Here is a 14,297-nt window from a genome sequence, read left to right as displayed (position 1 = left end):
AAAACGCCGTAGATCGCCAAAGTATGCTGTGTCGTCATTCGTAAATGTACTGCGGTGTTGCCAACGTCCTCACTAGCTCTGTGGAGCTCGTCATCCTCGGGTACGTTGCTGCCCAGTAGGCTGATATACATCTTGTGACCTTGGTTTAGAGCAAGCCTGTGGTCGTTTCCACTTTGCTTCGCCTCTTGCGTGGGTTTGTGGCACAAGAGACTGCATTAACGGCCTCGGCCCTTGGCCTTGGATGCCTTGACAGGCTTCGCCTTGCCCTTCTTTGGTGGTTCGTATTCTTCGATGTGGTTGTGGCCAAACTCCTCACGCATGATACTGTTGGTCCAGAGCAAGCAGCGATCCTTGGGGGTGTCCTTGTCGACATAGGTCTTGTTTCGCGTCGACACTCTTGTCTTGTTGTCATCATCGTCCTCTTCTTGGGGTTTGTTGGAGTCCGCCAGATGCTTCCGCATCTTAACCATGTATTCGGCGATACGGTCACGGAACGCTTGTAGCTCCTTGCGCAGAACACGTTCTCGATGGCCGCGCTCATCGAGCCACGCAAGTAGCTTGTCAATGTCCTCCGGGTCGTCGTAAAACGCCCACTGGTTCGAGTTGGACAGGTGCGTCGGGCCTTCTTCTCGCTCTTTCCGCTGCGGGATAGTGTAGCCAAAGCGCTGCATGTCTTGAGAGAGGGCAGGTTCCTCCAAGTTTGGGCCAAGTTCATACTCGCTCGGTCCCTGTACCCAAATTCGTCCGTTGGCGTACCCATACTCGGCGGTAGAGCTATTAGGGACACCGCCGAATGGCATGCCATTGTGCTCGAACCAGTAGTACTTGTTCAAGAATCGATCCTTGCCAAGGATCTTGCTACGATGCACAAGAGTTTCGCGCAGATCATCGTCAAGCTCGTTGATGTTGTCCTCGCACTCCTTGAGCTCATCTTTCTTCTTCTCAATCGCTTGTAGTAGTTTCTCCCATTCCTTCTGCTTCTTGGTCTTCTCAGCATCTGCCTTGGCCTTCTTCGCCTTCTCCTTACGAGCTTCTTCAGCAGCCGCCTTGCGCTTGTTCTTGTTCGCCGGGCGGGTCCTGCCCTTAGAAGTAGGTGCATCGTTGCCACCGTCCGCTTCGGCTTCGGCAGGTTCCTTAGACCCATCGTTAACGCTCGTCATGGATGCATCCACATCGTCATTCATCTTGGCATCCGTAGGCGACGCCGGCGTGTTGGCAGGAAGGTGGATCTTACGCTCCAAATCCAGCTTGAAAAGTTCATCAGCCAGCTCTTTGCGTTTGCGCTGGTACTCTATCTTTTCCTTGCGCAAGCGAGTCATTTCCTGGGCGGCGGCGACCAACTGATCGCGGAAATTCTCAGTGACAACAGTAAGATTCAGAATCATCTCGAGCGCAGAGATGCGGAGGTTGACATCGAGCTTCGCGTAGTTGGTGGCGATGGTGGTGATGGTAGGTTCTTCATCAGGAGGGACAAGCTCAGCAAGGATTTCGTCACAGGCTTCCTTCCGCGCGGGATCAAAGGAAAGGCGGTAGAGGAGTGCGACCATGACTGCCTGCCATCCACCGTCCGCAAAGTTGCGAGTCTTGCACTGCTCGACCCAGTCGAATTCGTTATCGAATTCCTCGGCCTTGTGGAGTTCTTTCGGAGGCTCAGGCGTGGGTGTGCGTGGTTTAGCAACAAGTTGGGCTGCACCCGACTTCCTCAAACTGCTACGAGTAGTTCGGACAGGCGGCTCGGGCTCGGGTGTGGGCGTTGACTCTTCGCTCGAATCTTCGTCTGATGAATCCTCGCCGTCGGCCATGTTAGGTAGGGACGTCTGAATCTTGCCAGAGTCGTTGACAATCTGCTTCAGGATTGCACAGTGCATCTCTACAAACAACTCACACTCGACTGTCTCATGCGAGAACCGCATAGCGTCGACGAAGTCATCGAAGGTGAAAGAGTCTAGCATGTAGATGGTATCGTGAACGTTGAGAGTCTCCCAGATACAGAGCAACGGGCCAATACTCTTCATCAAGATGCCGGTCTTTTTCTCGTCAGCCGGCGGCTCGACTCCTTCAGGAACGTCGTCGGAGAGGAACTTCAATGGTGGTCGATTGACCTGTAGACGAGGTTGCTTGATCTCTAGGTCCTCGCATGGGTATTTGACATACTCAATAGTACGGGGCGGTGGAGGCGCTTGTTGAGGCTGTGGAAGGTTTGATGGCCGGGGACCTTGCTGGTGGTTGAAGCTGGTTTGGAATGGGAAATTGATGGGCGGGCCATGACCAGGCGCATGCATCTGCATTAATTGCGCAGCAAGGGCAGGCGGCACCTGAGCCAGGAAATTGGGTGGTGGACCAGTCACTATCTGCGGAGGTCCGGAGTAGTTAATCGGCGGTCCGTTGGCAAAATACGCTGGCCGATGAGGGTTTCCAGCTGCCCATGGAAGCATCACACCTTGTTGTGCGTAGGGCGGAGGACCGCTTGCGGAGAAATTGACAAAGGTAGGCTGCGCTTGCCCAGGTGGTAAAGGCGGTCTATGGCCATTGACATGAGGACCATGACCGTTGGGCATCTGCTGTGGGTATTGCTGCTGAACAGGTTCAGTCACACCGTTGGGTACGCCAGTGGTAGCCCTTTTAGCAGCTAAAATAGCCTCCCGGGTCTTCTTGTCAGGAAGCTTGGTGGGTATGTCGTATCTCTTTGCCAAGCTGTCTTTGACCATCCATGGCGCACCAATCCATGACTCACGCTTCAGGGCATTGCGAAGGAAAGCTTTCAAGATGAGCTTGGAATAAGTCTTTCGATCGCGCTGGAGTTCTGATGCTTTGTATTTGGTGACGGTTTCACCGCTGTCTTCCATAGTGATGACGTAGGTGTATGTCCGAATGTTGTCGTCCATGGACTGACCACTGAACATGCTGTGTAGTCGACTGCTGTCCGTGATCTCGGTGATCTTGCCGAAGCGGCGCGAGTGGTCGCCTTCGACGGAAACCCGATCATTCAGCATAAAGTGCTCCTTGAAATGCTGCGAACAGGTCAGCGTGGGTTTCCTTGTGGGTATTGGTTTCGCTTCGTGGGCATACATCGTAGACATCATTCACTGTATAGTATGTTAGCAGCACTCCTGGGCTGAGCAAGCAAGATTGACTCACCTAGGTCATCCATCCGATGGTGGTCTTGAAACTGGACATAGTGAAGGACAGGAGACCTCAAGCCATCCGGAAAGATGCTGTTGATCTCTTTGGAAGCTTCCGTCTGCACGGATGTTACCTCTTCGTCGGCCTTGACGAGTATTGACGTGGAGCCTACCTCGCTCTCCTGGGCCTCGAAATAGGTATAGCCTGAATGACCAGTCGCCTGGCATGTGAAGCTCCGCTGTTGATAGAAGTCGAATCTACACCTCATGAGCGACATGTACCTACCTGACGTCATTCCATATATTTTCTTACCTCTCAAGGAACCGCTCATAGTCTGTGAAGACCTCTCCAGTCTGTTCGATATGCCACACCTATCCAGCGACTTTAGCATATATGTTCCATGGTCCAACAAAGTATGTAGCGTACCTCAGTGCTGTCTTCAAGGTTCTTCGGCAGGGGTTCGAATTTGACGGGTTTACGCTTGTAGAGAACCTGGAAAACAATCAGCACACGCTCCTGTATATAACGCGACCCAAACTATACCATGTTGGCCTGATCCCTAGCTCATATAGCCTGTTCGACGTCCACGGTGCCGCGTCGCAAACTTCGGAAGTGTCGCGACAATCGAAGCGCGCCGATTACCTCTGCTCGAGGTAATTCGCGGTAACAGGTGGGGGCGATGGCCCCTCTGTAGGCAGTTGATCGATTGTCCGTCTCTACGCGCCAGGAAAGGTGTTTCGAGATCGTCGTCGCAGTCTTCGGTGGTCCGAGTAGCGTTCCGAGACGCGTCGATCGGTTCCGAGAGCGCGTCTAGGCGACGTGTGGGTGAGTTCGCGAGTGGTAAGAGCGTGATAGTCGGGAAGTTGTGAGGTAGGGTGGAGAGGATTAGTCGGAGAGTAGTCAATGGGGGAGAAAAGCGAGCGGAGGGTAGTGGAAGAGGCCCGTAGTCCCTTGGCACTAGTTACCATACTTGATTTGGCAAGGACTGCCTTCGCACCCTACCACCCACGCGTCAAAGCTACACACCCCACTACCATCAAAATATCAACATATTTGGACTCTTTCGAATCGTAGCAATGAGCTCTATCATGCTGCGATATGCATGGATCGATTATTCTAACTTCGGCAAACCTTGTGCATTATCAAGTTCTGTGATAATCGGTCATGAAAAGCTCATGCCTCGAGCCACCCCGAGCAAACCCTTGGGGGCAGCCTGACCCACTTGCTCAATCACACCAACACGAACAACTCTACCCCAACATTCAGCCGCACATTAGAAGGCATGGTATTGTATATTATATCAAACATCATCCCCGATATCTTTACAGTATCAAGTTTACTCAGGAGTGTTTGTTCACTACCATGCTCGCACTGCTGCTGCCATATCTCCCATTTGCAGCACTGGTAGCAAGCGTGCCATACCCTTAGAGTATTCCAAACATCCACGAGACTCTCCAAAGTGGCCCAGCAGAAAGAGTCCCTCTTTGAAGGCTACCACTGGACAGCATGCGATTGCGCGTTAGACGAGTGCTGCTCAAGAAGATATCGAGACGACAAGTTTGCCACATCCAGAAGAGCTTATTTCCCAGGTCGTGTAATTAACAAGATCTATCTTGTAGACTCATTGGATACTTCTACATCTACAAATCAAAGTAAACTACCAGAAAGCCGACCCAGCTGCCCACCACTCCGACGGCTGAATACGAACTCGTGAACATGAGCGGCAGGAATTCATACCGAGGACCAAACACTAAGCCATGGACCAGTGAGCAGTATGCAATTAGAGGTATCGAAAGAGCGATGTAAAGCAGGGAGAAGCGATCAAGTAAAAATATCCTAGGTTTGGGTGAACTGTTGTATGTTAGCGGAGACCCGAAAGAAAGGACAGGTTACCTACGCAGGAGCTAGCCTATCGAAGGCGATAAGGAAAAGTACGAGCCAGAAGATAGTATAGACTGTCTTCACAGGGAACTCGGCGGCCGTGTAGAGGAGAGGAAAGAGTGACACATGACCAGCAACAGCCAAGGGTCGGAAAGCGCCAAAATATCGACGATCTTGGAGGGCTATCAAGCTGAATGGAATTATCACGAGCAAGATTGCCTTCTCGTGGACATGCCAGCCGAACAAGAAAGATGCGTAACCACACAGCGTTACAGCACCAATGAAGGCCTCCCAAGTAGGTTTGTACAAAAGGCGGAGGAGGACAGGCTGGATGACGTTAGTTCAATCGATCGCCCAGGATATTGATACACGTACTATCTGTGTTCCAAGAGTAAGAAGAAAGCATATCAATGGGTCTATGTCCGGAAGTACTGCGAAAGACGTGTCCCCCACAAGCCCTCGAGTGACGCTATTCACTGCCTCTTGATCAACATGAAGCCCAAGGCGCGGGGCCACTGGCAGTGTTAGCTTGATACAAAGTGGTACTGGGAAGCTGCATACGATAAATCAAGACTCGGTCAGAGAACGAGTATATCGCCCAGACGTTCGGCGCCCAGTAGGCATGACACAGACCTCGCGAGAACGGGAACAGGCGACTGAACACTTGCCCTATCTGTCCCCACATTGCGAAGGGGCCGAAAGCGGCTGCGAAGACAGACACGATGCCCACGCCCAACTTGATGCAATTGAAGAATCGTATAGTGAAATACGGGAACGGCGACCGCTGCCCCAAGCAGTAAGCACGCAGAAGGTAGACAAAGTACGCAGGCGCGAGGTACAGGTAGATGTGCTTGAGACACAAAAGCGCTGCAAAGAGCAGACCGGACAATAGGAGGGTCGAATTGTTGCGGGCCAAGACCATAGAGAGGACCAAGAGGCCATAGAGGAAGCCATTGTACTGGAAATGGATGTGATCGATTATCAGCAGTCCTGGCGACAATAGGACAGAGAGTGCAGCGGCGTGAGCAGTGACTTTGGACTTTGAGGTCTTCACATAGCTGGCGAGCATTTAGTAACGGACAGATCAAGTAGGGTGATGTGTAAGTACAGGTGCAAAGCGTAGACCAAGACGAGCTCGGTTAAAACGACTGTAGTACGCTGGAAGTATACAGTCTGCCAGCTGTTGTATCCAAGATCTTTTACATTGAGCAGGCCAGGATCAACATAGGGTGCAGCTTGAGACATTAGCCATTCGAAGTAAGCGAAGAACGGCGGATAGTCCAAGGTCCATTCAGACGTTTTCTGGAGTGCGTTAGATTGGAACAATTGCGTGGCGTTGACGGCATGGTTGTCTGACTTCGTAATACCATTCCTTGATGGGTAGGGAATGCGTTAGAGCAAGCCAGTTACGATGAACCTCGAAGTCGGTCGACTTACTGCCGGAGATGGTCAGCAAGGACGAGGAACTAAACCTCAGAATTGTGCAGCGAGACATACTAAGCAGGGAAAAGCAGCACCTTGAGCGCCGTGGCCACTACGGCGCACTGCGCAATGGACGGAGACAGCTGTGCCATGGGAGAATTGACAGCGGGTTGATGCACGATCGCCGGAAAGCACAGATTGACCAGTCGCTCGTAGTTGGGCGTCACGTGCTCGCTTATGGATAATCCCTGTCATCCAGCATCCGTGGTCGCGTATGTACAGAACACGTCAACCTTGGACCTTGGAAACAGCAGAATACGCAAACGTCATTCTAGAAGTCAGCAAACCCCCAGGGGTAAGCATGACACACGTGGAGGTTTCGCATGATGGCGTTTGACATCTGATACCCCGAAGACGGAGCGCTCCGTGTTTGTTCCACACCTGGCGAACGCTCGCAGTAGTATACCCCGGAGCCAGACCAGACGGAAACGCTCAGTACGGCTTGCTGCGACGCGGCGATGGACAGGCTGGCACTAAGGGCTATCCTTACGCCTGGAACTGGAGCCGCCGCAATACGATCTGGACCCTTTCGTGTTCGCGTGACAAAGGGAAAAAAGGGACCCGTCTTAAGAGCAGCACTATCAGGCGGCTCGTCTAGTCAGGGACGGAGTGTGCATATCTGCAATTACCCGTTGGCCGCATCTGCTGGAGGATACCGAGTTGCGCCGTTGGTAGCACAAGGCCGTCTACGCCAGGCACGGGGGCGCGTCGCTGCACGAGATACCACGCCGCCTAGCACAGGCGTCTACGGGGCCAGAGAACTGCAGGGCAGCGGTTCGTGGCGACGGTGGTTTGCACGATTCAGACGTGGCCTGCGCGTTTAAAATGGGCGGTGCGCTAGTTGTCCGCTTTGGGCTGCCTCATTTGCGGCTGCCTCCTAATGTGCCCTGCTAGTTAGCATTTCTCACCGACCTCTTTCTTCTCTCCTCCGCTCCGACTTCAGGTCGCATCCCTCTTCTTCGATCCCCTTCGTTCATTCTGTCCTCTTCTCCCCGCATCGAGGCTCCCGGCAAAGCTTGCTTCTTTGCACTTCATTCTTATTGTTCGCTCTTTTGGTGCACGCATCCTCAAACAAGCCACGCGAGTTTGTTCTTCGGCAGCTCTGGCCCACGGCATTTAATTGCGCCTCCACTGCGTCCACCGTGCAAGCCTGCGACAGTACCCTTCTGGACCTCTGTGCCTGCATCCTTTAGGCCCCGATTGCCTGCGTTGTGAGCGTGTCTTGTATTGTTAGACCTGCAAACGACTCGTTGCCATTGTGCTTTTGGAAGTACGTCTTGTCCAATGCGTCTCCACTGCTCTCAAACTAATGCCCTCTAGAACGCTCTACATCTTGTAATACAGCAGCATCTTCGCAAGCCCGGCGACCTCTCTGCAACCGGTTGCAACTTCACCTTCTGCCATACATATTTCGCCGTCCGGTCCAACGAGTCCCGGACGCAGTAATACACCTTCACCACGGCGGTTCTATCTCAAAACGCGCGGGACAGCTTCAGTCTGCCTCCGCACCTCCTCGGTATGCAGCAACACGACGGCGCCCCGAACGCCCCCAGCGGTCCTCGTCTCCAGTCGAGCTTCCACAGGCAGATGAACGGCGGTCACCACGGCTTCTCGCACGGCGCCTTCGCTACGAACCAGCCCGGCTATGGCGACCGACACCCGGAGAGGGCGAACAACATGTCCATCAATACCGGCAGACTCAACCCTGGCAACCAGAACGGCAACGATTTGCAGACTCCAGGAACTGGTTTCGACATGAACTTCACCCCTCTGCTCCCTTCGCAGTTGCTCCTCGGTAGCCCCTTCCAGCCAGGCTCGCCCTCGGCTTTCGCTTCCCCGCAGTTTCAGAACTTCGCACAGTTCGCTGGCCAGAATCAGTCTCAGCAACAGAACCACCAGAACAACCAGATGGGAAGCCCCTTGCAACAGCCTCTTTCGCCCCAGCTGTACCAGAACATGGTTTCTCCCACTAGTGGCTTTTTTGGTGGACCCCAGTCACCCACTGGAGGTTTCCCTGGTTACGGCGCGCAGGGTCTCGGTGGACTCGGCTCCTCAATGCCGATTGCTCCCGGTCTTGTATCTGGAACTAGCAGGACTGTATACCTGGGCAACATCCCCCCTGAGACTTCTGCGGAGGAGATCCTCGGCCATGTACGCAGTGGTCAAATCGAGTCCGTCAGGCTTCTCCCAGACAAGAACTGCGCATTCATCTCCTTCCTGGACAGCAGCTCCGCCACTCACTTCCACTCTGACGCCATTCTGAAGAAGCTGTCAATCAGGGGTCAGGACATCAAGATTGGATGGGGAAAGCCGTCCCAGGTCCCCACATCTGTGGCCTTGGCTGTGCAGCAATCGGGTGCCTCTCGCAACGTCTACCTAGGTAACTTGTCCGAGGATGTCTCTGAGGACGAACTCCGCGAAGACCTCAGCAAATTTGGTCCCATTGATACCGTCAAGATCGTCCGGGAAAAGGCTATTGGTTTTGTTCACTTCTTGTCCATCGGAAATGCCATCAAGGCTGTGTCTCAACTTCCCCAGGAGCCAAAGTGGCAAGCGCCTAGGCGCGTATACTACGGCAAGGATCGATGCGCTTACGTTTCCAAGACCCAGCAGCAGAACGCAGCGCAGTACCTGGGTATCGCGCCTGGCTACGCTCATGTTCTGAACGGTGCTGATCGCGACATGATCTCCAATGCTCTTGCTCAGCAATCTGTCGCTGCTGCGGCGGTCGCGACCTCTGCTGGTGGTGTGAACAACTTGGGTAACCGAACAGTTTACCTAGGTAACATTCATCCCGAAACCACCATCGAGGAGATCTGCAATGTTGTGCGCGGTGGTCTTCTTCACCACATCAGGTATATCCCGGATAAGCACATTTGCTTCGTTACTTTCATCGACCCGACGTCGGCTGCGTCCTTCTACGCTCTTAGCAATCTCCAGGGGCTTATGATCCACAACCGTCGCTTGAAGATCGGATGGGGTAAGCACTCCGGTGCTCTCCCGCCTGCGATTGCCCTTGCTGTCAGTGGTGGTGCCTCACGTAACGTCTACATCGGCAACCTAGATGAGTCCTGGACCGAAGACCGCTTAAGGCAGGATTTCTCAGAGTACGGCGAGATCGAGCTGGTCAACACCCTGCGCGAGAAGAGCTGTGCATTCGTCAACTTCACCAACATTGCCAATGCCATTAAGGCAATCGAAGCGATCCGTGGCCGTGACGAATACAAGCGATTCAAGGTCAACTTCGGAAAGGATCGATGCGGTAACCCTCCTCGCCAGATGAACAGTCAGCAGGCCCAGGCTCAACAAGCCGGTAGCGATGGTCTCCAGTCACCATCGCCTATTAACGGACTGCATCCCAACCGTGCTGGTGCTTCAGTCTCGCCGACTGGCTCTGGCGCACCAGGCTCTGGCCAAAGCACCAACGGCCAGTTCCCTTCCGTTCAAGCACCTGCTTCAGGTAACATCATGAACTCCGGCAACAATAACCCCCTCATGATGTACCTACAAGCTCAGCAACAGCAGCAACAACAACAACAGGTCGAGGCCAGCATGCAACAACAACAGCAGCAGCAACAGCAGCAGCAGAATCAGCAGCAATCTTTCCAGTCGCCGCAAGCTGCTTTCTACAGTGCCGACCTGAACACTCCTCAGCCACACCACTCTCATAGCTCCCATCAAAGCACATCGAGCTTCAGTCTGATTAACGGTACGTCGGCTGGTGGCTCAGGTGCTACTACTGTTGGTGGCCTCCTCGCACCCTCGAACCTCAACTCGCGTGGCCAACACTCTCGCGCTGTGAGCCTGCCCGCTTTCACTCAGGGCCCCTTCAACCACTCCATGCAGCAAACCCAAGCACCTCAGCAGGGCTCTTTCGGTAGCCTAAGCTCCGGCATCGGTGGTTTCGGCAGCGGCAACGGCGGTTACGGTCTTGCCATCCAGGGTGACGGTGGTCTCCCCGGCTGGGCAGAAGAAGAGGTTGGTGCGCAGTAAGCCTTACCTGGATGTTGTGTATCTTCTTCATTGTGCGATACTTATCCTTCATCTACTGGCTGGTTATTACTACTCCCTTCTTTCGCCTTCCCAGAAATTTCCTTTTGCATATGTCCGGTCTAGGGTTATGGCGCGAGCTGATCAAGCTTTCGGGATCGATCTTCAACTATGTGTTGTAATCTGAATGTGCGCAAGATGTTGCCTTAATACTTGACCTTACCACCTTCGCTTTCTTTTTTCTTTCTTTGCCCTTTACGTTGTTGTAGTTTAGATACCTGTAGGGATACCTAGGGATTTGGTAGGAGGCAATGAGACTAGACGGTCGTATGAGTGTCTAGGCAGGGTAGGCCTGGCATATAGTCAATCAAACTGTAAAACTATCCATGATTCACTTGCATGCTACGCTCTATGAGTGCGTGTCGTGTCACATCTGCTGCTACATGTCCAGCTCAAGTTCTCGCATTGGGTATATGATGATAAATGGTGTGCAAACATTCGCTCATCCGCGCATGCGCAGAGCATCGCACCACATGCGCACCGCCGCCTCCTGCTCCTGGCCCTTTTTATTTGTTGTAGTCGAAGCCATCATCACTTCCCTGATCTCTGACCGGCCCAGATCGCGGCCATCCTTGATCCTACTCCAGCAGTCGCGCACCACAGCCTGCGCATACTCAATGTCGAGATCTTCTTCGTCCACCTGCATCGCTGCACCATTCTCCATTGTGCCATAGCCGGAATCCATGTTGCCATCCGTGTCCTCAGCGCCCAATGTTGTGCTAATGCAGACCACGACACCGGGTGATGAGATAGCGCCCGACTGTGGTCCTTCACGAGTCGCTCGTAGCTCGCCGATTTGTATCGAACAGAGGCCCCCGCTATATGATGCCCCCTCTCGCACCGCGAGTATGTGTCTCGGCGTCCACAGAGCGGAGCACTGGTATCGCAGTACTGAGGCATGCGCATCTTGTTGTCGCAGCGGTATCGACGTCATAGTTTCCTGTTGCGCTCGCGGTTGTGCAAAGACATATGTGCGGTTCGGCGAGAGGCTCGAAACGTGGAGGAGGTGCTGGTATGAATGTACGTATGGCTCTGGTTTACCGTCTGCACCCGCAGGTGGCTGGTAACCCGGAGGTATGGTGTCGCGAAATGCGCGGTATGATAGCGACCATGGTGTTTGCTGTCGTGTGGTGTTTGGGAAGCTGGTCTCGATGCCTTGGATCAGGGTGTTGACGATAGCGAGAGAGGCGTCGATGTTGGTAGAGGGGTTGGAGACGAAATATAGCCTACAGTATTAATTCTGTGCGAATATCAGGTGTGTGGAAGGTGAAGGATTACCCGCTATATTTCATCTTGTCTATGTTGCAGTGTGTCAGAGAAAGGTCTGCTATGCGTAAGGTAGAAATGGGTGGATTCGCCAGGTCTAGCTATCGCAATTTTCTATGAGCGAGAGGCAGAAAATCTACGAGAAAGAGCGCACATAGCCCTGCGCGTGACCAAGAGTGCCAAATCCTGAAGTGCCCAAGTGAAGATGCGATGAGCGACGCGACGCAACCTGGGAAGCTCCCACGCGGGTGGGGCAGCTTTTAGCGCGTCAGCGACGACAGCTCGTTCTCGTACAACCCGTGACAACATACCATGAATCCGCTCCACTTGTTTTTACACGCTTTTCAACAGAACCCATAACGGAACAGCCCTCCACCGCGCCTTATCATGTTTGTCGTAACTGGTGGCAAACAAGCGTCTTCCTGTATCCCATGGGGAAGGAACTCTACCCTGAACTCGCGATTTGCGGAGCTACGCATATAGACAGTACGCGAAGTGCTGTCGATGCTCAACTCCACAATGTTGCCCATCACTCGTTCCGAAATCCAGAGTGAGTTACCTTGGAAGTACAGTAGAGGCCCCGGACTGAAGTCTGTACCCGGAACGTTGATGTTGGTCGCCAAAGTGCCGTCGATCATGGTCAAGTCCAGCTCATCTTCGTTGACTATTCGGCCAGTCGTATCAGTCTCCCTCCAGCGTGTGATACCGGCGCCTGGGAAGTAGGCGTCAATCGAGATTTCATACTCGGCATTGTAACGGTCGTTAATGTACTCTATCCAAGAGTCCCTGGATGGTCCAAAGTCCGCCGAGTCAGATGCAGCACGCCCAATCCGATTTCGTTCGGCCAGTACGCCGGCCCACTGCCATGGGGTCATCAGTCGCCAATGCGCAGAGATGAAAAGTGACGCTATCAGGAACTTGATAGTCTGCCAGTCTCCGAGTCTGAGCCTGAGTTCGGGCATCCAGCCTTCCTGAAAATTTAGCGGAAATCGACCCTGTAGTACATCTGCATGGACGACGTTTTTCATGGCTTGAAGAAACCGCAGGGGATCATTGGGGTCTTCGAGATCGATACCAAACTGCCTGCGGATATCTTCGGTTCCTGTAAGCGGCCCAAGCACATCTTGGATCGTTGTAGCCATGAGACCAAAGACAGTGTTGGTCAGATAACCTGAGTCAACCCCAAGCCCCGGATCAAATCCGTGGTCGACATTAGGGCTTACGGTTTGAACCACGGTCTCCTGTGCTGGGGGCAGGAGAAAACAAACTGCACGACAGGTTGGACATGTGTTCTGACTATCTTCCTCACCTAGCCATCGATCTAGACACGCCCGATGGAAGACATGGCCGCATATCGTCCGAATGATCGTGTACGTATCGGGACTCCAGGGATCTCTGCAGATGGGACATGCCGGATCGTCTGAAGGGGGCGACGGCTTGACGTGGCTTAAAAAGTACTGCTCGCGCGACCGTGCTGGAGGGTGGTTCATATTGACGGAGGTCTGGCTCACAGTGCGGTACTGTTCAACTGCGTTGTACAACGATGTATGGCGAGGAATGATCCAATGTATTGACGGATTTTCCGGCCTTTTGAGGACGAAGGGACATCGCTCGCACACAGTGTGACTGCGTGTATTTCACACACCATCGTGTGGGAGGTGGTTCACCAGGATGTGGTTCACCACGTAAGCCGCCATTTCACACATTTGGACGCTGGACGCAGGTAATGCGACAGTATATATAAGACAATGCCGGGCGTTGAGGGTGAAGACTGAAAGCTTGTCATCGAGTATATAGTCTCTACCATGGCTTCTGCTGGGCGCCAATGCCCAGATAGAGACACAGTAGCAGTATATATGCATTCAGGTAAAGATTTTGGCAAGGAATTTGCCCTCACACTCTCTTTTCGGGCTTTGTTCTGGACAAAGGTCTTCCACCAAACATGGGGTGAATGTCAAGCAGCTTGCCTGTTGAACAACTAGTACACCGCCTTGTTAATACCACAGATAGCTTAGGTCTTGATATATTGCGCAAGGCCGCAGATGGTTTTCATGAACTAACGAATGGCATCTTACGATACATTTGGGTTCATCGCTCTGGTCATCCTCCGTTCATTGACCAAAGGATGCTCGTAGTAGCGAGAATGCTGCGAAAAGATTGGCATCTTTTCATAATTCGCTGTTGGGTCCCTCTATAGCATGCTCTGACTGCTGCAGTGAATTGGCAGGAGTTGATGTCCCATGTTGCTCTTTCTGTGGTTGCCCTTTGATCACATGAACTGGCCTGGGCGATGGAAGATGGATGTGGGAATGTGGCTTGAGCCCGTTCGACTGCGTCTCGTGTCTCATTGTGCCTCGATCAGATTACTCATCTGAGCACGCATCAATGTGTGAAAGGCGGGTTGCGGTGTTACCAAGCCCGTGTCTACGTCAACACTTCTCAAAATCAACGCGCAAGCCGTCTGCTAAGTGTAGCGATGCAAGCTATAACGACTG

At 53.1% G+C, this 14,297-nt stretch overlaps 3 protein-coding genes across 3 annotated transcripts; 1 reads left to right on the top strand and 2 right to left on the bottom strand.

Moving 5' to 3' along the window:
- Positions 1–215: 215 nt before the first annotated feature.
- J4E88_002025 (uncharacterized protein) lies at positions 216–6,578 on the bottom strand (the record flags this gene model as incomplete). The annotated part of the gene is made up of 12 exons (XM_049395691.1): positions 216–3,011; positions 3,070–3,086; positions 3,139–3,380; positions 3,436–3,494; positions 3,550–3,615; positions 4,887–4,974; positions 5,021–5,331; positions 5,380–5,519; positions 5,566–6,062; positions 6,113–6,306; positions 6,362–6,440; positions 6,502–6,578. The coding sequence occupies 12 exons, from the start codon at positions 6,576–6,578 to the stop codon at positions 216–218; spliced, it is 4,566 nt and encodes a 1,521-aa protein (XP_049258095.1).
- Positions 6,579–8,004: 1,426 nt separating this feature from the next.
- Positions 8,005–10,479, top strand: J4E88_002024 (uncharacterized protein; the record flags this gene model as incomplete). Its single annotated transcript, XM_049395690.1, has 1 exon — positions 8,005–10,479. The coding sequence occupies one exon, from the start codon at positions 8,005–8,007 to the stop codon at positions 10,477–10,479; it is 2,475 nt and encodes an 824-aa protein (XP_049258094.1).
- A 499-nt stretch (positions 10,480–10,978) lies between these two features.
- On the bottom strand, positions 10,979–13,089 carry J4E88_002023 (uncharacterized protein; the record flags this gene model as incomplete). The annotated part of the gene is made up of 4 exons (XM_049395689.1): positions 10,979–11,762; positions 11,815–11,833; positions 12,293–12,973; positions 13,026–13,089. The coding sequence occupies 4 exons, from the start codon at positions 13,087–13,089 to the stop codon at positions 10,979–10,981; spliced, it is 1,548 nt and encodes a 515-aa protein (XP_049258093.1).
- Between the last annotated feature and the right edge of the window lie 1,208 nt (positions 13,090–14,297).

This window comes from Alternaria novae-zelandiae (genome assembly GCF_023758075.1).
Source record: "Alternaria novae-zelandiae strain BMP 2774 chromosome Unknown scaffold_3, whole genome shotgun sequence".
Classification (NCBI taxonomy): Eukaryota; Fungi; Ascomycota; class Dothideomycetes; order Pleosporales; family Pleosporaceae; genus Alternaria; species Alternaria novae-zelandiae.
This window is presented reverse-complemented; position numbering and strand designations above follow the sequence as displayed.